At 43.6% G+C, this 22,963-nt stretch overlaps 1 protein-coding gene across 1 annotated transcript in view; it reads left to right on the top strand.

Moving 5' to 3' along the window:
• Positions 1–6,296: 6,296 nt before the first annotated feature.
• Positions 6,297–22,963, top strand: part of LOC140468554 (uncharacterized) — a 45,751-nt gene continuing 29,084 nt past the window's right edge. The window contains exons 1-3 of the mRNA XM_072564644.1: positions 6,297–9,404; positions 9,677–9,812; positions 11,641–11,769. Of these exons, the coding sequence (XP_072420745.1) occupies positions 9,355–9,404; positions 9,677–9,812; positions 11,641–11,769 (315 nt within the window). The 5' untranslated portion in view covers positions 6,297–9,354. The remainder of the gene's footprint in view (positions 9,405–9,676; positions 9,813–11,640; positions 11,770–22,963) is intronic.

The raw sequence follows: 22,963 nt of genomic DNA, 5'->3' as shown, positions 1-22,963 counted from the left end.
GGTCAGTGCTGAGGGAGGGCCGCACTGTCAGAGGGTCAGTACTGAGGGAGTGCCGCACTGTCGGAGGGTCAGTGCTGAGGGAGCTGTACCCCTTGCAGTGTAGTGAGATATCGCCATGGGTGAAATATATTCGGATGAGAAAAATCAGAATTGGGGGTGAAGTCCAGAAATAAATGAAGAATAATTCTCAAATGTGATGAAGTTGCAGTATCTGGGTCAGGAATAGGTCTGTTCATTCACTGTGTGGCCCTTCAGTCCCTTTGCCAATTTACCAAGGAGATAAAATGGCTCCTCTTGCCAAGACCCCAACAATTGACATGAGGGTCATCCACCTCATCTTTGAAAGAAGCCCTGATCTGGCCCCAACCTCCATCGTCCATCTTCCAAACTGACCCTCATTGGTAGCAATAGCTGTTCTAATTCCTTTCATTTTCTTCAGGTCAGAGAGGTGGGCATGGGCACTCACGTAGGCCTCAGTTAAGCCTGTTCCTTTGTGAGTTATAAATGGAACATTCCTTCCTCTTTCCTACTTGGCTGTCTCTCCATAACCCTTTCTTAGGTACTTCAATTACATCATCGGTGCTTTTTCCGCCTGTCAGGAGGAGAAAGTGAGGACTGCAGATGCTGGAGATCAGAGCTGAAAAATGTGTTGCTGGAAAAGCGCAGCAGCATCCAAGGAGCAGGAGAATCGACGTTTCGGGCATAAGCCCTTCTTCAGGAATCCTGTTCCTTGGATGCTGCCTGACCTGCTGCGCTTTTCCAGCAACACATCTTCAGCTTTTTCCACCTCTCATCCAGGAATTGGAAATGTTTATCAATTTTGCCTTCAGTTTCCATCCTGCTCTCACCTTTACTCTGTCTACCTCTGACTCCTCTCTTCCCTTCTTTGGTTTCCAATTCATAGTCACACACCATTCAAACAGGTCCTTTGGCCACTTTCCTCATTCCTGAAGAAGGGCTCATGCCCGAAACGTCGATTCTCCTGTTCCTTGGATGCTGCCTGACCTGCTGCGCTTTTCCAGCAACACATTTTTCAGCTCTGATCTCCAGCATCTGCAGTCCTCACTTTCTCGCAACCCATCCTGGCCAACCAAGTTTCCTAATTCCAACTAGTCTCTTCTCACTCTAAACCTTTCTACCTATCCAAATGTCTTTTAAATGTTGTAATTGCACCCACCACTACCACTTTCTCTGGCAGTTCATTCCATATTGGCACCAAGCTCTTTGTAAAAAAAGGTCCCTTTTATATCTTTCTTTGCACACCATAAACCTATACTTTCTAGTTTTGTATTCCCCTATCCTGGGGGAAAGACCTTGGCTAATCAACTTATCAATGCCCCTCCATGGACTAATTTTATAAACCTCTATACAAGGTCACCCCCTCAACCTGGATGATCACTGAAATCCATCACACACCCACCAACTCCCATAGTTACCTTGACTATACACACCTTGCTTTCTTAAGGACTTCCAATCTGCTGGTTTCTCTGACTCTGTCACACTTATTCCTAGCCTCTGACTTGCTCTTGTAGCCATTACGTTTATGCGGCATGTCCAGGAGAGTTTCTAGTCAATTGTAACCCCCAGGATGTCTAACGTTGGGGATTCACTGGTAACACCACTGAATGTCAAGGGGCTGTGATTAGATTGACTCTAATTGGAGAATAGTCATTATCTGGCATCGGTGTGTCATGTACTCGACCCTACATTAGGAGATGAAATGCAGACTGATTTTGGGAGGGTCAACAAGCTGAATAGCCTCTTGCTGCACATTAGGGATTCTGTTATTGTACCCCATCAATAGAGTAGAATAAATGATTTTGATGAGAATTTAGATGATGGTTCGTACTTTTTTGGGGTTTGTGGGAGAGCAGACAGTGAAAGTTATCTGGGAACACAGCAAGATCTTGATCAACTTTGTCAGTGGGCTGAGGAATGGCGAATGCAGTTTAATGTAGATAAATACCAGTGCATTTTGGTGGGTCAAACCAGGACAGAATTTACGCAGTCAATTGTAGGGCATTGGGGAGTGTTATAGAACAAAGAGATCGATGGGTACAGAATTATAGCCCCTTGAATGTGGAGTCACAGCTAGACAGAGCAGTGAAGACGACTTTTGGCATGCTGGCTTTCATTGGTAAAAGCATTGACTAAACGAGTTGGGATGTCTTTTTGCAGCTGTACAAGATGTTGGGAAGGCTACGTTTGGAGTACTACGTGCAGTTCTGTTCACCCAATTATATGAAGAATATTATTAAACTAGAAAAAGACCAGAAATGATTTACTAGGGCACTACTGGGACTGGACGGTTTGAGTTTTAGGGAGATGTTGGAATGGGCTGGGACTTTTTCCCATGGAGCATAGACGACTGAGGGGTGACGTTACAGAGGTCTATAAAAACATGGGAGGCCTGGGATAAGAGTAGAGAGCCAACAGCTTTTCCCCATGGTAGGGGAGCCTAAAACGAGAGGTGTGGGCTTAAGGGGAAGAGGGAAGTATAGAAGGGTCCAGAGGTACAATTTTTGTTTTTTTACAGAGGGTAGTGTGTCTGAAATGGACTGCAAGAGATAGTGGTGGAATACAATTTCATCATTTAAGAAACATTTGGATAGGTATGGAGGAATATAGACCAAATATAAGCAAATAGAGCAAATAAGTTTAATTGTGAGAACTGGGCAGCATGAACAAGTTGGGCCGAAGGGCCTGTTTGCATGCTGTAGACTTCTCTGACTGTAATGGCATAAATGCCATCCTTTCCTAGCTTCTATCAGCTCTGAGGATGGATCACTAGTCCTGAAACATTGACCCTATTATTCTCTGCATTGATGCTGCCCAGACCCACTGAGTTGTTCCCCCGCGCTGTCGTCAATTCAAATTTCGCGCCACCCGGTGACGTAACGAGGGGAAACACAGCCGGCCGCGTGACGTCGCCGCGTTCCCGACGCGTGCGTTTGCCCCTCAGAGGCGGCGCCCGCCCCCCGGCCAATCCGGGGGTCAGGACCCGGGATGATTGACAGGACGCCTGACCAATGTTCGGTCCTGGGCTTCGGGCGGGTCAACAAAAAGGGCGGGTGTGAAGCTGGACCAGGCGCAGCCGGTCAGGCGGCATCCGAGGACCGGGAGGATCGACGCTTCGGGCCAAAGCCCTCCATTAGGAACGATCTTCCTGCTCCTCGGAGGCAGCCTGACCCGCTGCGCTTTTGCAGCCTCCCCCACTCTCGACTCTGATCTGCAGTCCCCCCCGCACTTTCTCTTCAAAAGGGGTGGGCTCGACCGCGCGTGCGCACAATCCGCCCCACGTCTGGCCGGCGGAATGATGACGTTGGGTCACACCGACCATCCCCCCCCCCCCCCCCCCCCCCAGTTGGGCATGCGCAATAGGGGGGGGGGAGGGGTTAGAGGCGGGTGGCGGTTCCACGCGCTGGGAGGAGGGCGGGAAATTTGAATGAAGGGTTGACCGTTAGAGAGAGTCTCGAGGGCAGGTGGAGCTGAGGGACCTACCTGAGGGAGACCTACCTGAGGGAGACCTACCTGAGGGAGGGAGGGAGACTCACCTGAGGGAGAGAGAGGGACCTACCTGAGGGAGACCTACCTGAGGGAGGGAGAGGGACCTACCTGAGGGAGACCTACCTGAGGGAGGGAGGGAGACTCACCTGAGGGAGAGAGAGGGACCTACCTGAGGGAGACCTACCTGAGGGAGGGAGAGGGACCTACCTGAGGGAGATAGGGACCTACCTGAGGGAGAGAGAGGGACCTACCTGAGGGAGACCTACCTGAGGGAGGGAGAGGGACCTACCTGAGGGAGGGAGAGGGACCTACCTGAGGGAGGGAGAGGGACCTACCTGAGGGAGGGAGAGGGGGACCTACCTGAGGGAGGGAGAGGGGGACCTACCTGAGGGAGGGAGAGGGACCTACCTGAGGGAGGGAGAGGGGGACCTACCTGAGGGAGGGAGAGGGGGACCTACCTGAGGGAGACTCACCTGAGGGAGACCGGGACCTACCTGAGGGAGGGAGAGGGGGACCTACCTGAGGGAGGGAGAGGGGGACCTACCTGAGGGAGACTCACCTGAGGGAGACCTACCTGAGGGAGGGAGAGGGACCTACCTGAGGGAGGGAGAGAGAGGGACCTACCTGAGGGAGAGAGAGGGACCTACCTGAGGGAGACTCACCTGAGGGAGACTCACCTGAGGGAGATAGGGACCTACCTGAGGGAGAGAGAGAGGGACCTACTTGAGGGAGGGAGATAGGGACTCACCTGAGGAAGAGGGAGACCTACCTGAGGGAGACTCACCTGAGGGAGATAGGGACCTACCTGAGGGAGAGAGAGGGACCTACCTGAGGGAGACTCACCTGAGGGAGAGGGAGACCTACCTGAGGGAGAGGGAGACCTACCTGAGGGAGAGGGAGGGACCTACCTGAGGGAGACCTACCTGAGGGAGAGAGGGACCTACCTGAGGGAGACCTACCTGAGGGAGAGAGGGACCTACCTGAGGGAGAGAGGGACCTACCTGAGGGAGAGAGAGAGAGGGACTCACCTGAGGGAGAGGGGGACCTACCTGAGGGAGACTCACCTGAGGGAGGGAGAGGGGGACCTACCTGAGGGAGACTCACCTGAGGGAGAGAGAGAGGGACCTACCTGAGGGAGACTCACCTGAGGGAGAGAGGGACCTACCTGAGGGAGAGAGAGGGGGACCTACCTGAGGGCGACCTACCTGAGAACGAGAGAGGGACCTACCTGAGGGAGAGGGAGGGACTCACCTGAGGGAGGGACTCACCTGAGGGAGAGGGAGGGACTCACCTGAGGGAGACCTACCTGAGGGAGAGAGGGACTCACCTGAGGGAGACCTACCTGAGGGGGGGGGAGAGAGAGAGAGAGGGACTCACCTGAGGGGGAGAGAGAGAGGGACTCACCTGAGGGGGAGAGAGAGAGGGACTCACCTGAGGGAGAGAGAGGGACTCACCTGAGACTCACCTGAGGGAGACCTACCTGAGGGTGAGAGAGAGGGGGACTCACCTGAGGGGGAGAGAGAGAGGGACTCACCTGAGACCTACCTGAGGGAGAGAGGGACTCACCTGAGGGGGAGAGAGAGGGGGACTCACCTGAGAGAGAGAGAGAGGGACTCACTTGAGACCTACCTGAGGGAGACCTACCTGAGGGTGAGAGAGAGGGGGACTCACCTGAGGGGGAGGGAGAGAGAGAGGGACTCACCTGAGACCTACCTGAGGGAGACCTACCTGAGGGAGACCGAGGGACTCACCTGAGGGAGACCTACCTGAGGGAGAGAGAGGGACTCACCTGAGGGAGAGAGAGGGACTCCCCTGAGGGAGAGAGGGACCCACCTGAGGGAGACTCACCTGAGGGAGACCTACCTGAGGGAGAGAGAGGGAGCTACCGGAGACCTACCTGAGGGAGAGAGAGGGAGCTACCTGAGGGAGACCTACCTGAGGGAGAGAGGGATTTACCTGAGAGGGACCTACCTGAGGGGGAGAGAGGGACTTAACTGAGAGAAAGAGAGAGAGAGTCTTACCTGAGGGAGAGAGAGACTCACCTGAGGGAGAGTGACTTACCTGAGGGAGGGAGAGAGACTCACTTGAGGGTGGGAGATTTACCCGAGGGAGAGAGATCCCCTGAAGGAGACGGATTAACCTGAGGGAGAGAGACTTGCCTGTGGGAGGGAGATTTACCTAAAGGAGAGGGACTTACCTGAGGGAAAGGAAGATTTATCTGAAGGGGGGTGATTTACCTGAAGGAGAGATTTATTTGAAAGGGATTTACTGTGGGGCAAGGGAGTGATTTATTTGAGAGGGAGAGAGTGGGTTGTGATTTACCTATTGGAGGAATAGGGGATGATTTACCTGACATAGGGTCAGGAAGTTTTACCTGAGAGAAAGAGAAGGGAGATATTTTTACCTGAGAGACAGGGATAGATTTGCCTGATAGGGACAGGGAGTTTTACTTGAAAGAGAGGGAATGATTTACATGCGAAAGAGGGACAGGGAGTTTTGAGAGAGAGAGTGAGAGAGATTAACCCGAAAGACCTGAGTGAGGATCTTTTATCCAAGACAGTAAGATTGTCCAGAGAGGGGGGCGAAGGGCTTTTGCCTGAAAGAGAGATTTATCTGAGACAAGGAGATTTATCTGATAACGAGGTTGACTGACTGGAGAGATTTTCTGAGGAAATTTCTCTGGGGGGGGGAGGGGGGTGATTCACCTGCAAGAGAGGCACTGATTGATCTGAGGTAGAGAGAGGGAGCAATTTATCTATGAGAGAGGGTGTGATTTAACTGAGAAAGATAAGGCAAAATTTATCTGAGAGAGAGAGATTGTATAATTTATCTGCAAGAGGAAGTAGGATCACCTGAGAGAGAGGTACTTACCTAAAAGGAAGGGATTACCTTTGTAAGAGCACCAGAGAGATTTGCGTCAGAGAAGAATTATCTGTCAGATTGGAAGAATTATCTGTCAGATTGGAAGAAAGAGCGATTACCCGAGGGGTGTAGGAGGGACAGATATACATTTACCTTTGAAGAGAGGGATAGAGATTTACTTGAGGAAACAGGATATAGACGTTTACTTGAGAGTGGGAAGAGTCAGAGGTTTACCTGAGAGAGGGTGAGGAAAGGTCATGGAGATTTAGCTGCGAAAGAGGGAATGGTTATACATATTTGACTGTGAGGAGAAACAACTTAAAAATTGAGAGAGGTAAATGGAGGTAGTTATTTACCAGAAAGAGGGAGAGAGATAGATAGGAATATACCAGAGAGAGAGGTAGGAAGATAGGGATTTGTACGAGATGCGGATTCATTGAGAGTGAAGAAGAAAAGCATTTGCATGTGAGAGAGGGATTACCTGAGACAGGACGAGGACGGGAGGAAGATTACCTGAGAGAAAGGAATAGGTAATGAAATGAGATTGACCTAAAATAAGGGTTACCTGAGGAAGGGAGAGAGGAGGAGAAGGAGGAGGATTACCTGAGACGCAAGCAAAAAGGGATTACCTGGGATAGAGGGAGAAGGGCAAAGGCAGCAACAGAGGTAGGGAAAGACCTCGGCTGAGAGATTGAGGAAGAGAGAGATATCCCAGAGAGGGACACATCATCTGATAGGTCTCTTTGCTCCTCACTATCATCCATAAAAGTGGAAAGCACAGAGCAATATCACCTGAAAGCAAGGAGAAGAGATTGATATCACTTGGGAGTGTGAAGCAGGAGGAGCTATCACCTGAGAGCAAAGAATTGACAGATACATTTCATTGATAGTGGAGGAAATAGATATCAAAAGACCATAGAATTACATCAACTATTAGCGAACTAGGAGAAGGAAGAGGAAAGGTATCACCCACAAGAAGAAAGGGATAATCTGAGAGACAACAAGAAGGAAAAGGAGAATCAACTGATAGAGAGAAGAAAGACCCATCTGAGAGAGAGGAGAGACATTACCTGAGGAGAACACGGGAGCCAGCACCTGACACACTTAAAAGTAAATCACTTCTTGGAGAGAGAGTGTTGCCAGTGACTTGGAATCAGAGGTACCAATACCTGAGGGAGAGAAAGAGCACAGTGCCATCACCTGAGAAATAAATACAGGTAATTCCTTTCTACCTGAAGTGCCACAACCTGAGATCGTGTTGCCAACACCTGAGAAAGACAGTGATACCTAGAAGAAGGTGGAATACCTACCCAAGATGGAATAGGCAGCACCAGAGAGCAAGTGAAACACAAAGTGGTGCCAACACCTGAAATACATTCAATTCAGAGATACTTTTACCAGAGAAAAACAGAAGTCAGCATCAGAGGGAGAAACAGTAGTGCCAATATCTGAGACACAGAGGTGCCAACTAACACCTGAAAGTGAGAGACGGGATAAAACATATGCGAGGGAGAGACATAACAAGCTTTGATACCAATATCTAAAAGAGATAGAGGAGATCACCTCTGAGAGAGAACACTAGATGAAGAAAGTAGATCAATGGTGACAACACCTGAGAGTGGAGAAAACACCCATGAGAGGGAAAACCACAGTTCAGGAAATATACTTCTGAAGGGGATATTGAACTTGAGAGTGAAATATACCTGGGACACAAAAATATCGTGGAGCAGAACTTACGACTAAGGAACACGACAGCATTCAAGGGTGAGGAACGAACATTTGTGAGAGAGGTGACGATATCTGCACCCAGAAACAGACAAGTAAACACCAGCTGAGATAGAGGGAGAAAGTTGAATCTTGAGTCGATCTGTCATGTGGGACTGGAGCAATGACTTGAGAGAGAACTGAAACAGGTGACAGAGAGAGAAAGTAAGCACTTGGGAAGATATTATAGTGCCTGAGACTGAGGAATAACATCCAAGACTGGAACATATCTGTGTAACAGAGCCTCCAGCATCCCAGACAAAGAGAGTAGAGCATCTCCAGGACGGAAGACACTACAGAGAGAGGACATCTCACTGAAAAGTTGAGGTGGAGGATCAAGCAGCTAAGACAAAGAACACACACCAGCTGACAGTGGAGCATTCACAGACTCAAGCACAAAACCTGCTACTATGTCTGAGAGGAGGCCATAGAATACCAATGAGAACAGCACACAAGCTTTTAGAGGAAAAATAAAGTAAGGCAAAAGTAGTTTACATTATTTCCACCTGATACAATTGTGCACATGTAATAGAGGAGCACACATCAGTTGTGGAAGGAGAGTGGAGTAATTGAGAGTAGGGGGAAATACATTTGAGAGAAGAGTATATAACTGAAAAGCAAAACAATACAGCAACGGAGAGAGGTAGGAAACTCCATACGAGGAAACAGCAATTTTAAAAGATTTGAGAATCCATGAAAGGAAAATGTAGCGGAGAAAGCTATAGATAATACCTGAGAAGTGTATGCACACATGAAAGAACACTTGAGAGGCAACACATATCTAAAGGAGTGACATCTACATAAGAACATGGTAAACGCTGAGGGAGGGATACAAACCTGAGTGATATAGACCCAAGCAGAAATATATACTCTTTGAGAGTGATACTACCTGAAGGACTGATATATGCCTGAGTGTGTGATTTACAACTGAAGGGGGGATATCCACTTGAAGCTGTAACAGATACCTGAAAGAATAATATATTCATCTGAGAAAGCCAGAGAGGCATCTGAGAAGCACATATTCCTCCACAATAGTGATATACACCTGACAGAGTGATATACAACATCTCAAACTGATATACAACTCATGGAACAGTGATATGACACTAAAGGGTGACATATAACACTTGACTAAGTGATATACAACATTTGAAAACTAATTATATAGCAGCTGGGAAAGGAGAAGATCAAATCCGAGAGAGTGAATATACCCAAGATAAGATGATGGACCAAAAGGAGGACATCAGTGATCAAGAAGATTCAAGCTCTGAGTAAGTGGTAATTGGGCAAGTCAAACATTTCAAGTATACCAATGCCATTCAGTGTGTGATGTGTTACCAATATTAATAAGCAAGATGTTGCATGTTCTGCAAGTTATGATGTATAAAAGTCTTGTTGAGCTTGTACTTTCAAGTGAAGTTATCTTGAGCAAACTGTTATTTTCTGTTAAAGCACAATTCTGTGAAGATTAACTTCATTTATAAGCAGCATAGGAAAGTTTATTTTTAAACTTGTGGCCTTTTCTTTTAAAATAATTTTACAGTATGGAGGATCCAACTGCAGGCAACTGGACCCATGACACTCCACCACAAACCGCAGAGAGTGCTGGGACAATGCAAAGCCTTAATGCTGACCCTGCAGTGCCACCTTCACCCAAGCCACAGCATCTAACATTCAATGTAAGTATATGAAATAAGACAGAAATTATGTCCTTTAACCTGCAGATGGATTGTTGAACCTTGCTGCATGATCACACAGCATTAGGCATCTTCTCACTAATCCTTCTTCCAGCTCATACATCCCTCCGCCCCATGTCAGCCCCCTGCCTTGCTCATTCTCTGTATGTTAGCAATGATGATGTAATATCCTTAACTCCCATCAAATCCTACTTACCCATGTTTGCTATCCTCCATTGGCTTCTGGTCCAGCATTTTAAAAAGCTCATCCTTTTCTTAAAATTCTTTCATAATCATACCCATCCCCCTCTCTCTAACTCCGGCCCTGTCCTTCAATTCTATGATAATCCTGTTCCCATCATTGGCACTTAATATATTCAACTCTCTTGATCCTAGGCATAGAGTTTCCTGTCTCAAACCTCTTCCTCTTACTCTGTGTCTCCTTTATGAAAGCTCTGTTTGATCAAACTTTATTTTTTTTTATGTGACATGGTGATTCGTTGTTGCACCTGGGATGTTTTACCATGTTATTGTTGCTTGTTACTTTTTTACTTGTATGGCTGGTGCCCACAGAGCATGCCCTGAAATGTGTCCAACTTGGATGCTTGATGGAGCAAACAGCAAGCCAAAGTTAACAGGTATCTGCTCTAATCTTCTTGTTAAGAATTCTTGACTTTTAGTTTGTTTACAGCAGGTGCTATAACAGAAAACTACATATTAATGAGGTGAGATCTGCAGTTAATAAGGTAGTTAGCAAGGAATAATTCCCTATAACTCGCTGCTGCCGACCGAGAATGATGTTTCAATGCCTAGAACTTAGTTAAAAGATGCAATGTGTTGTTCTACATCAAGGTAGATCTTGCTGGACTTACCGTGTGGTTTGGTCACATTTCTCACCACAGCACCCTTTCAGACGCCAGCAAGATTTTGCCCATCATCTTGAATAAAGTGAAATGTCTCAAGGCAGTTCATAATATCCAGTATCTAAAACAAAATTGAACAATGAGCTACATAATGAGTTCTTAGGATGAGTGACCAAAAAGTCCGTCGAAGGGCGAAGTTTTAAGGAAGAGAGTGAGTTGGAGAGTTTTATAGAGAAAATTCCAGACTGAGGGGTCCAGGTGCTGAAGGCATGGCCACCAATGGGGAAGCCATTATATTTGGGCATTGCTAAAGAGGCCTGAATTGGAGGAGCAGAGAGATCACGGAGATTTGTAGGAGATTACAAGGATATGGGGAGTTGTATGAGCTGGAGGAGGTTAGAGAATGGGGAGGATTGTTAGGACTGAAGGAGGTTACTTGGTTGGAAGGTTTGATGTTAATCAGAGAGACAGAGGTTTGTAATAACAGTAGGTAGTTGTATAGACAGGGAAAATTGAAGGATCTGGAGGATAGGGAGGAATCTAGGAGCTGAAAGAGGTTATTGAGTAAGGGTTGGGAATAGAGGAGGCTACAGGGATAATAAACTGAGGTGAGACCACGGTGAGCTTTGAACTCAAATATGGAGAATTTTAAAATAGAACTAGTTATCAGTTCAGGAGGCAAGACTTATTGTAAATTAGAAAACTGGGCAGTAAGTTTCTGGATGCTATCATCTTTACTGGCATGTCCACCTTTTGCTCGAAACTCAGTCCACAATTTTTCCCTCTGCAATTTATAAGAACAAATTAACAGAAAGCACTCCAGGATAGAAAGTGCACACTGCTCATGCATCTCATCTGTCACATTCACTGTTTGTGAAAATTACCATTTCAGAGATTTCTAGGAAAATAACCCCTGAAAACACAGGATTTTACAGCATTTAAAAAATGGAATCTCTTCTGTCTTCTAGCCAGTTGTTCAGGAACGCCAGGTGCAATTGGAGATGGAAACAGTAGCACCAGAACCAGTGACAACACCAACTCCTCATTTCACCAGGATTGCACCAAGTATTCCACAGCAAAATCCACAGCAGCTAACAGTAAGATTTCTCTACCATTTATAGATGTAAACTGTTAGTGATGTAATTTGTAAATATACCTGTTTATTCCTTTCTCACCCTTTTAGTGATGATTTAATTTAACCCAGTTTATATGCTATTCTCTCCATTTGCCAGCAATGTCTAGTATTTTTGCATTTTTTGAGTTTAATGCTTTATTTTATTCATTCCTTTTAATAAGTGTGTCACTGACAAATCCTGGTTTGTGTTGCCAATTCCTAATTTAGAACATAGAACAGTACAGCACAGAACAGGCCCTTCAGCCCACGATGTTGTGCCGACCATTGATTCTCATGTATGCACCCTCAAATTTCTGTGACCATATGCATGTCCAGGAGTCTCTCAAATGTCCCCAATGACCTTGCTTCCACAACTGCTGCTGGCAATGCATTCCATGCTTTTACAACTTTCTGTGTAAAGAACCCGTCTCTGACATCCCCTCTATACTTTCCTCCAACCAGCTTAAAACTATGACCCCTCGTATTAGTCATTTCTGCCCTGGGAAATAGTCTCTGGCTATCGACTCTATCTATGCCTCTCATTATCTTGTATACCTCAATTAGGTCCCCTCTCCTCCTCCTTTTCTCCAATGAAAAATGTCCGAGCTCAGTCAACCTCTCTTCATAAGATAAGCCCTCCAGTCCAGGCAGCAACCTGGTAAACCTCCTCTGAACCCTCTCCAAAGCATCCACATCTTTCCTATAATAGGGTGACCAGAACTGGACGCAGTATTCCAAGTGCGGTCTAACCAAAGTTTTATAGAGCTGCAACAAGATCTCACGACTCTTAAACTCAATCCCCTCGTTAATGAAAGCCAATACACCATATGCTTTCTTAACAACCCTGTCCACTTGGGTGGCCATTTTAAATGAACTATGTACCTGCACACCAACATCCCTCTGTTCCTCCACAGTGCCAAGAATCTTATCCTTAATCCTGTACTCAGCTTTCAAATTCCACCTTCCAAAATGCATCACCTCGCATTTATCCAGGTTGAAGTCCATCTGCCACCTCTCAGCCCATCTCTGCATCCTGTCAATGTCCCACTGCAGCCTACAACAGCCCTCTATGCTGTCAACGACACCTCCAACCTTTGTGTCATCTGCAAACTTGCTGACCCATCCTTCAATCCCCTTATCCAAGTCATTAATAAAAATTACAAACAGTAGAGGCCCAAGGACAGATCCCTGTGGAACACCATTCACCACTGACTTCCAGGCAGAATATTTTCCTTCCACTACCACTCACTGTCTTCTGTTGGCCCGCCAATTCTTTATCCAGACAGCTAAGTTCCCCTGTATCCCATTTCTCCTGACCTTCTGAATAAGCCTACCATGGGGAACCATATCAAATGCCTTGCTGGAGTCCATATACACCACATCCACAACTCGACCCTCATCAACTTTTCTAGTTACATCCTCAAAGAACTTGATAAGGTTTGTAAGGCATGACCTGCCCCTCACAAAGCCGTGTTGACTGCATTTAATCAAGTCATACTCTTCCAGTTGGTCATAAATCCTATCCCTCAGAATCCTTTCTAACACCTTGCAGTGAGACTTACTGGTCTGTAATTGCCGGAGATTTCCCTATTTCCTTTCTTGAAGAGAGGAATTACATTTGCCTCTCTCCAGTCCGCAGGTACAACTCCAGTAGAGAACGAGGATGCAAATATCTTCGCAAGTGGCGAAGCAATTGCATTTCTTGTTTCCCAAAGCAGCCGAGGACAAATCTGGTCCGGGCCTGGCGACTTGTCAATTTTAATGTTTGACAAAAGTTTCAGCATATCAGCTTCCCCTCTATCTCTATCCATTCCAGCATGCACACCTGCTCTTCAAAGGTTTCATTCACTACAAAGTTCGTTTCTTTCGTAAAGACAGAAGCAAAAAACTCATTTAGGGCTTCCCCGACCTCCTCAGACTCCGCACACAAATTCCCTATGCTTTCCCTGATCGGCCCTACTCTTTCTTTGACCATTCTCTTATTCCTCACATAAGTGTAAAATGCCTTTGTGTTCTCCCTAATCCGTACTGCCAAGCCTTTCTCGTGCCCCCTCCTGGCTCTCCGCAGACCATTTTTGAGCTCCTTCCTCGCCTGTCTGTAATCCTCTGGAGCTGAGCTTGACCCTAGCTTCCTCCACCTAATGTAAGCTACCTTTTTCCTTTTGACGAGAAGCTCCACCGCTCTCGTCATCCAAGTTCCTTTATCTTACCACTTCTTGCCACTGAGAAGATGAGTGGTCTTGTGTTGTAGTTCCTTTTAGGGTAGGGGGGATGTGGTAGTGGTGGTGGTGTCAGTACATCACAGTGCTGTTCAAGAGGGAGTTTCAAGATTTTAACTATTGACAGTGAAGAAAAGACAAAATTCCAAATGCTCAGGCTTCTAAATGGAAAGCAAGCCAATGATTTTCAGTGTTGAATCGTCACTGGAGTCAAAATATTAACTGTTTTCTCTCCATAGATACTACCAGACCTGCTGAATTTCTCCAGTAATTTCTATTTTTGTGTGCTTCAGACATCCAGCATCCATTATTCTTTGTTTTACTTTAGTGAGGTGCAGGGTTCAATTCAAGGGAAGTTTTTTCAAAAAAAGAGCAAAGGTGTCTGGTCACGACAGGCAACTGGAATTCAAAGTGTGACAGGATCAATTAGAAAATATATGCAGAAGAATGAGTAGAATTAGAACCAGAGTAAATATCAGTTTTAAAAAAATTAAGCCCAACATTCTTTCCCTGATGAATTTTTAACAAGATGGATGTGTTGACAGCAGAAATAAAACTGTGACTGTGACTTGTTAGCTACAATGGAAATGTGATTTCAAGGTGACCGTGACTGGGATAAAAGCAAAATGAAAAGTGGAAAGCTCTGAAGGTGAGTCATGCTAAACTCAAAATATTAACTCTGTTTCTTCCTCTACAAATGCTGCCAAACCTGAGTTTTTCCAATGTTCTCTGTTTTTTCAAGACTGAACTCTTTTCATGGGTATTCGATATTCTGGAAGATTAGGCAAAAAGAAAAAAAGTTGGGGTAGCTTTGTTAATAAAGGACAGCATCAGTGCAGTGATAAGTAGATCATGATAAGGAATCAGTTTGAGTGGAAATAAGGAATAGTAAGTGAGCGATGTTATGGGTGGGAGTTGTCTATATATTTCTAAAGAGTTACCTCACTAAGACAATGCATACTTTGAGAAATAATGGAGGCAAATTACAATTGTTGTGGTTGATTCTAATGTGCACATTGACTGACCAGACAAATCAGATGAGAAGGGTAATGTAGAAGTTAAATGTAGAGCAGTACAATGCAGAACCTACACGGGAACAGGCAATTTTAGATCTAGCAGGATTAAGAAGAGATCTCATCGACATTGCCGGGGTTAGCAATCACAGCATGATAGAGTTTCAAATTCAGTCTTTGGAAGAGTAGATTGGATACCAAACCAGTGTCCTCAACTTGAATTAGAGCAGGTAAGAGGTGTTTGGAAAGAATTGTCTAAAGCAGGCTTAGAAAATATAAGGCAAAAGTCAATGGATGAGCAGTAGCAAGCATAGATTTAAGCAGATATCTCATAACATACAGCAGAAATATTCTGGTCAAAAAGAAGGATTCTATGGAAGGATGAACCACCTGTTGTTGACAAAAGCAGTCAAAGAGTGTATCTAACTAAAAACATGCAAAAGATATAGAGCAGCAAAAACTAGAGATAGACCAGAAGATTGGGAACTTATTTACAAATCAACTAATTAATGAGAAAATTTATGAAAACAAAGTGTCAAATATAAAATCAAACAGCAAGAACTTATTTATGTAAATAGAGAGAGAAGTATGTGTGGGACCTTTGGGGAACAAGGAAAGGCAAACTATTGAAACCAATATTTTGCATTGGTATTCATGGTAGAAGACATTATTAACATTCTAATATTAATAGATAAACAAGGTGCTAATGAGAAGGAAGATATTGTATAAATATAATATAATACAAAGATATAATTTGAAAGAAATGGCTTCAGAGATAGTGGAGGCATTGGTTTAAATATTCCAGAACTCGCTCAATTCTTGGAGGTTGCCAGTGGATTGAGAAACCTTTAATGTAATCAAGACAGAAAACAGGAAACTATATCCCAATTAGTCTATGTGACTTCAACTTTGAACTGGTGCTGCAGATAGCTCTAGAAAGAAGCTATGGTATGTCTGCTTAAATGTATTTAGCTTAAAGTAGCCTCATCAGCACTTTATCCCAACATATACCTGTCGTTGGGAAAATGCTCAAGTCCATTTTTAAGGAAGAAATTGCAGAATGTTTAGAAAAGCTTAACATAATTAAACAGAATCATTATAGTTTTGTGAAAGGGAAAGCACATTTAACAAATTTCCTGGAGTTCTTTGAGAATGCGACAAGCATATTTGATAAAGGGGAATAGTAGATTAGTTTATTTACATTTCTGCAAGTCATTTGATAAGATGCCATATAGAAGGTGATTGCACAATACAGGAGCTCAGGGTACTAGGGAAAATATACTAGCATGGTTTGGTTAACACTCAGAAGACAGAGTTAGGACTGAGGTGTCTTTTTCAGGTTTGAAAGAGGTAACTAGATTAGATTACTTACAGTGTGGAAACAGGCCCTTCAGCCCAACAAGACCACACCGACCCTCCAAAGAGCAATCCACCCAGACTCATTCCCCTACATTTACCCCTTCACCTAACACTACGGGCAATTTAGCATGGCCGATCCACCTAACCTGCACATTTTAGAACTGTGGGAGGAAACCAGAGCACCCAGAGGAAACCCACACAGACACACAGGGTGAATATGCAAACTCCACACAGACAGTTGCCTGAGGTGGGAATTGAACCCGGGTCTCTGGTGCAGTGAGACAGCAGTGCTAACCACTGTGCCACCATGCCACCCACTAGTGGAGTACCACGAAATGTTCTTAAGGCCTCAATTATTTATTATCTATATTAATGCGGAGGAGGTAGAGTGTAATGTTTTCAAATTTGCTGACTACATAAAAATAGGTCAGAAGGCATGATGTTTGGAGACAATAAGATACCTCGAATGGAATACAAATAGGTTGTGCAAGTGGCTAAATCTTGGCTAATGAACTTCAATGTAAGAAAGTGTGAGGTCATGCACTTTTTTATGAAGAATTGTTATGACCCCAGCTAATGATATTCTTGGACAATTTAGATCCCAGACAGGAGTTTGGCATGACAGATCATATTTTGATCTGTTTAGGTTTTAGTGAAGTGGTATCTCACTGAATCATAAACATGCAATGCAGCAGATTTTGTTTTAACAATAAAATAAGTTTATTAACTAAAGAAATAAGATAAGATCGAATGAACCAAACAATAATACAAATAATGCAATACAAATTCAAAGATTTTTAAATACACAGAAAATGTAAAATTATTAAAACCAGCATTTTTTCAGATCGTTTAGCTCAGTGGTTAGCATGGCTGCCTCACAGCACCAGAGACCTGGGTTTGATTCCAGACTCTGGTGACTGCCAGTTTGGAGTCTGCAAGTTCTCAATGAGTGTGCAAGGGTTTCTGCCAGTACTCTGGTTTCCTCCTACAATCCAACGATGTGGAAGTTAGGGTGGATTGGCCAGGCTAAATTGCCCATAGCATTTGGGGATGCTTAGGGCAAGTGCATTAGTCATGGGAATTATGGAGTAATAGGGTAGAGGAATGGATCTGGGTGGAATTCTCTTCGGAGAGTTGCTGTGAACTTGTTGGGCTGAATCGCATGTTTCCACGCTGTAGGGGTTCTCTGATGACTCTAAATTGAAAGGTAACAAAATTAGCTTTTGTGTAGTACCCATAACACGTTCTTGGTGATACACTACCCAAAACATCACTTGTACAATACCCGCATCTGAGTCCCTGTATCTAACAGCTCAGGTTTAAATTACTTGTGACTTGAACATTTAGACTCAAACAGCAGGTACAGATAGTTCTATAATGCTGTAGTTGTGTTCCAGTGAAACCTCACTTAATAGCAAATCGTTTATTGAAATAATTCGGCCTATGGGAAAAGTGGGGTTGGGGCAGAACAGCAAACAAAACCATTCGTGTTCATCAACAATCATGCACAAGTCTAATGCAAAATATAGTACGGCCTGAATTAAGGTTGAAATCATATTTATTAACAAAAGTAAATTTAATACAGTACATCTTAAAATGTAGGTAAGCTGCTCTCTGTATAGTACCTCTTGCAGAAAGCTGCTCTGTGGGCAGCTGACATCGGCACATGCGCTGAATGGCACAAAGACTGGCACTGACATCAGGCATGTGCAGAATGGTGCAGAGACTTTGGCATGAACATCGGCGCATGTGCAGAACGAAGCATGCGCACTGATCCCTGCTGGAATAGTGCTATTGCCGTTGGAGGTAAGCATTTTCCAAAATACCGTTCCCTAATTCTTCAGCCACATTATTGCCAAATTGCGCTGCCAAAATGCACATTATCCCAGAATTACCTGTAACTTCTTCCTGGAGCTATCATACACCTGCTTAAACACACTCAGCTTGAAGTAAGCCCACCAGGGTTTTATCCTAACTCTTCATTCTAAGATAACCTCATACACTATATATCCTTTCTTTCTCAGGAGTACTGGTCTATACAACTATCTTATTCCAAGGAGTGCTCAATACTCAGTCCAAAAGTGAAACTAAAAGTCACCCTTTCTAAGCTATTTCCCTTAAACATAAGTTTAAAAATGTCAAGTTCCAGAAGTCTCTGACAAATGTTGACACCCTATTATTTATCCTTCTGATCACTCCATTAGTAGTGCCATTCATCCCAAAGCTAGGCCTCAAAACTATATTAAACAAAATCATAATGACTCCAAAAATGATTCAATTGCGGACACACTGAAAGCCCACTGGTTTCCAACTCAAAAACCAGAAACCCAAACTCCCCACAAATGATCTTAAAAAGAAAAACACACAGTTTACATCACTGAATCAAAGAGCAAACTATTATTTAAATAGAAATAGAGTCCAAAAGTATGTAATCTGGGGGATCTGGTGTGCAGGAAACACAAAATATTAGCGTGCAAGTGCAGCAAGTCATTAAGAAGGCAAATGAAATTTGGCTTTTATTGTTGGGGTTTGAAATTTAAAAATAGTTAAGTTTGGTTACAGTTTTACAGGGGTGGGTAACGCGAAATTGTGTACAGTTTTGGTCCTGGTATTTAATAAAGGGTGCACTGGCATTGGAGGCAGCTCAAAAGAGAGACTTACTGGACTCATTCCTTGGATGAAGGGACTGACCTATCATGAACAGCTAAACAGTGGAGCATTTTATTTACCTGATTTTACAACAATGAGGCGGCTACTCCTGAACTGAGACACCCGGGTTCAAGTTCCACCTGCTCCAGAGGTGTGTAATACCAACTCTGAACAAGTTAGGTTAGAAAAATAGATTAATTTTAAAAAACTATAAGAATTAGGCAAGGGCTGCTATGATACATTGGTAGTGTGCCTACCTTTGAGCCAGAAGGCCTGGGTCAAGTCCCACCTGTTCCAGAGGTGTATAATATCTTTTAATAGTTTAGAAATGCAAGGTGCTGCATTTTGGGAGAGCAAATCTTCGCAGGACTTATACACTTAATGGTGAGGTTGTTGAACAAAGAGACCTTGGAGTGCAGTTTCGTAGCTCCTTGAAAGTGGAGTCACAGGTAGATAGGATAGTGAAGAAGGCATTTGGTATGCTTTACTTTATTGGTCAGAGTATTGAGTACAGGAGTTGGGATGTCATATTAAACAAAATCATAATGACTCCAAAAATGATTCAACTGTGGACACACTGAAAACCCACTGGTTTCCAACTCAAAAACCAGAAACCCAAACTCCCCACAAATGATCTTAAAAAGAAAAACACACAGTACAGGACATTGGTTAGGTCACTTTTGGAATATTGCATGCAATTCTGGTCTCCTTCCTATCGGATGGATGTTGTGAAACCTGAAAGAGTTCAGTAAAGATTTACAAGGATGTTGCCAGGATTGGAGGGTTTGAGCTATAGGGAGAGGCTGAACAGGCTGGGGCTGTTTTCCCTGGAGCATCGGAGGCTGAGGGGTGACCTTATAGAGGTTTATAAAATCATGAGGGGCATAGATAGGGTAAATAGACAAAGTCTTTTCCTTGGGGTGGGGGGAGTCCAGAACTCGAGGGCGTATAGTTATGGTGAGAGAGGAAAGATATAAAAGGAACCTATCGGCAACTTTCTCACACAGAGGGTGGTGCGTGTATGGAATGAGCTGCCAGAGGAAGTGGTGGAGGCTGGTACAATTGCAACATTTAGAAGGTATCTGGATGGGTATATGAATAGGAAGGATTAAGAGGGATATGGGTCAAGTGCTGACAAATGGGACTAGATTAGGTTGGGATATCTGGTCGGCATGGATGAGTTGGGCCGAAGGGTCTGTTTCTGTACTGTATATCCCTATGACTAATAGGTTGATTCAAGAAAGCTTTTTAACAAAAATAAGGCCAGGACTTTGTGGCACAGGACTGGGAGGGTTGGGCCCAAATTACATATGCTAAAGAGGTGTGTAATAATATCTCTGAATACATGGACTAGAAAAATAGGTTATAAGAATGAGGTAAGGAGGTTTGTGGTAATTTAGTAGTGTTCCTACCCCTGGACCAAGAGAGACAGGTTCAAGACCACCTGTCCTAGAGATGTATAATAACATTTGAACAGATTGATCAGAAAAATAGTTTACATTAAAAAGAATGAAGTGGGGTCTCTCATGGCACAGTGGTAATGTGAGCCAGGAGACCAAGGTTCATGTCCCTCCTACACCAGAAGTATGTAATATCATCTCTGACAGGCTGATTCAGAATATGTTCAAGAATGAGGCATGATCTTACTGACATATGCACAATTCTGTGGGGGCTTGATGCGGTAAATGTTGAGAAGATGCTTCCCCTAGAAGGTGAGTTTTAAGCTAGGGGACATAGAGAATACAAGCTAGCAAATGTTGGAGAAACTCAGCTATCTGGCAGCATCTGTAGATAAGAGAAACAGTTAACATTACAAATCCAATATGACTCTCTCAAAACTGTACTGAAGATATGTACTGAAGAAACTGAAGACTTCAAACAGCAACTTTTTTTTCCTCTCGCTCGAATGCTAAGTTTCTCCAGCATTTTCTGTGTTAGTTTCAGATTTACAACATCCACAACATTTTTCTTTTATTTATAGTTACAGAATAAGTGGACACTCCTTTCATTTTCTAATATTCATTTAGAATATATGCATCACCTGCTAGCCAGCATTTATTGCTATTCTAATGACCCAGAGATCAGTTAAGAGTCAACCACATTGCTGTGGGTCTGAAGTCACATGAAGGCCACACCAGGTAAGGATGACAGTTTCCTTTTCTAAAGGACATTAGTGACAATTGTTAGTGTCGTCATTAGCTCCTTAATTGCAGATTTTTATTGAATTTAAATTCCATCATCTGCCAGAGGAGATTTCAATCTGGATCCCCAAAACATTCCCTGTGGTCTCTAGATTATCAGTGTGCAATTAAACCAATAATACCACCTCCCCCAAATACTGAGATACCAAGGAATTTCTTCTCTTAGAGAGGATAGTGAATGCCTGGAAACATCTACCCCAGAGAGTTTTGGAGGCTACATTACTGAAAGTATTAAAAGAGAAAGTATTTTGAAATATTAGGGAGTTCTGAAAGAACTGTTGAAACCTGAGATAGATCAACCAGGATCTTATTTGAATGGTGCTGTTGGTTCAAAGGACTGAATGGCATATTCCTGTTCTGATTTTTTTATGTTCTTGGCCAGATTTATTAACAAATTGGGTATTGTCTGGAGTGGAACTGTTCAGTCAAGTGGTGTAAATGTTCCTCCCAAATTGTTGATGGAAACCAAACAGTTTACATTGTCCTTTATCAATACAATGTCATGCCATTTAGAATGTAAAATGCACTAGTAACATTCTAATGATTAATCAACAATATGATTAAAGTTCATGCAGTGTTACAAAAGTCTTTTTTTTGTTGTATCAGTCAACATAACTTGCTAATTTTTAGCAAGTCAATTTTAGTGACAAATTTGTGTGTTCAATTCGTTCAATGCAGTCCTTCAAACTTGGGGTTGATTATGACTGCTTTTGTGACCACAGTAACTTTGCAATAATAAATACAGAATCTTTGTGATCCATCTGCTTTCAATACCACCATGATAAGCATGCTATGGCAATTATGTCTCTGTTCAATAATGTTATTGTCCTTCATTAATTTCATCTATTCCCTCACTTGAGCTAATCTCTCATTGTATGGGTGTTTTTATAGATTCTACAGCCCCCACATTAACGTCACGAACAGCCAAAACTATGTGGAGTTTGCACATTCTCTCCGTGTCTGTGTGGGTTTCCTCCCACAGTCCAAAGATATGCAGCTTAGGGTGGATTGGCCATGCTAAATTGCCCATAGTGTTAGGTGCAGGTGCAAATGTAGAGGAATGGGTCTGATTGGGGTTGGTGTGGACTTGTTGGGCTGAAGGGCCTGCTTCCACACTGTAGGTAATCTAATCTAATCAGTTTGTGAATCTGTAATATTCTTCATAAGTTACTTTGGGCTTTTTGAAAAATAAAATATCACAATGTCTAACCATTTTAAAAACATCCAAATTATCAATTTAAGTACTGGAGGGTCACCTTTGACATTTTCAATTTGTGATTCATTCTTTAATTGTTTTGATATTTTTCTTTCACTTCCTATTCCTTTCACTTTCATAAGTACATTCCTTTCATAAGTACATTTTTTCATGAGTATCATCCCTGTCATAATACCTCTGTAACGTGAACATGACACACCCACTGATAGATTTTACTGTCTGGAGTATTCACTAAAAATCTGCATCGTAGATTTCTTTTTGATTTGATAAGATCCAGTGAACCTTGCTTTAATAGCTCTCAGGAGATAGGTAACAGCACCAACACCTTGTGTCCAGCAGTTTTAGCCTTTTTTATTTGCGCTAGTTTTTCATTAGTTAAAGGTTGCTTCACAAACACTTCAGCCAATTCACATGCATTTGTCAGTTTCTCCATGAAGCTTGGAAAAATAGGCTGGAAGTATAATTTCTGAGCTTCGGTTAATCAATTTTTCTTTAATCAATTTAAGTGGTTCACTCGTCT

Source organism: Chiloscyllium punctatum, chromosome 47 (genome assembly GCF_047496795.1).
Source record: "Chiloscyllium punctatum isolate Juve2018m chromosome 47, sChiPun1.3, whole genome shotgun sequence".
NCBI lineage: Eukaryota > Metazoa > Chordata > Chondrichthyes > Orectolobiformes > Hemiscylliidae > Chiloscyllium > Chiloscyllium punctatum.
Note: the sequence above shows the minus strand (reverse complement) of the source record. Positions and strands in the feature narration are given on the sequence as shown.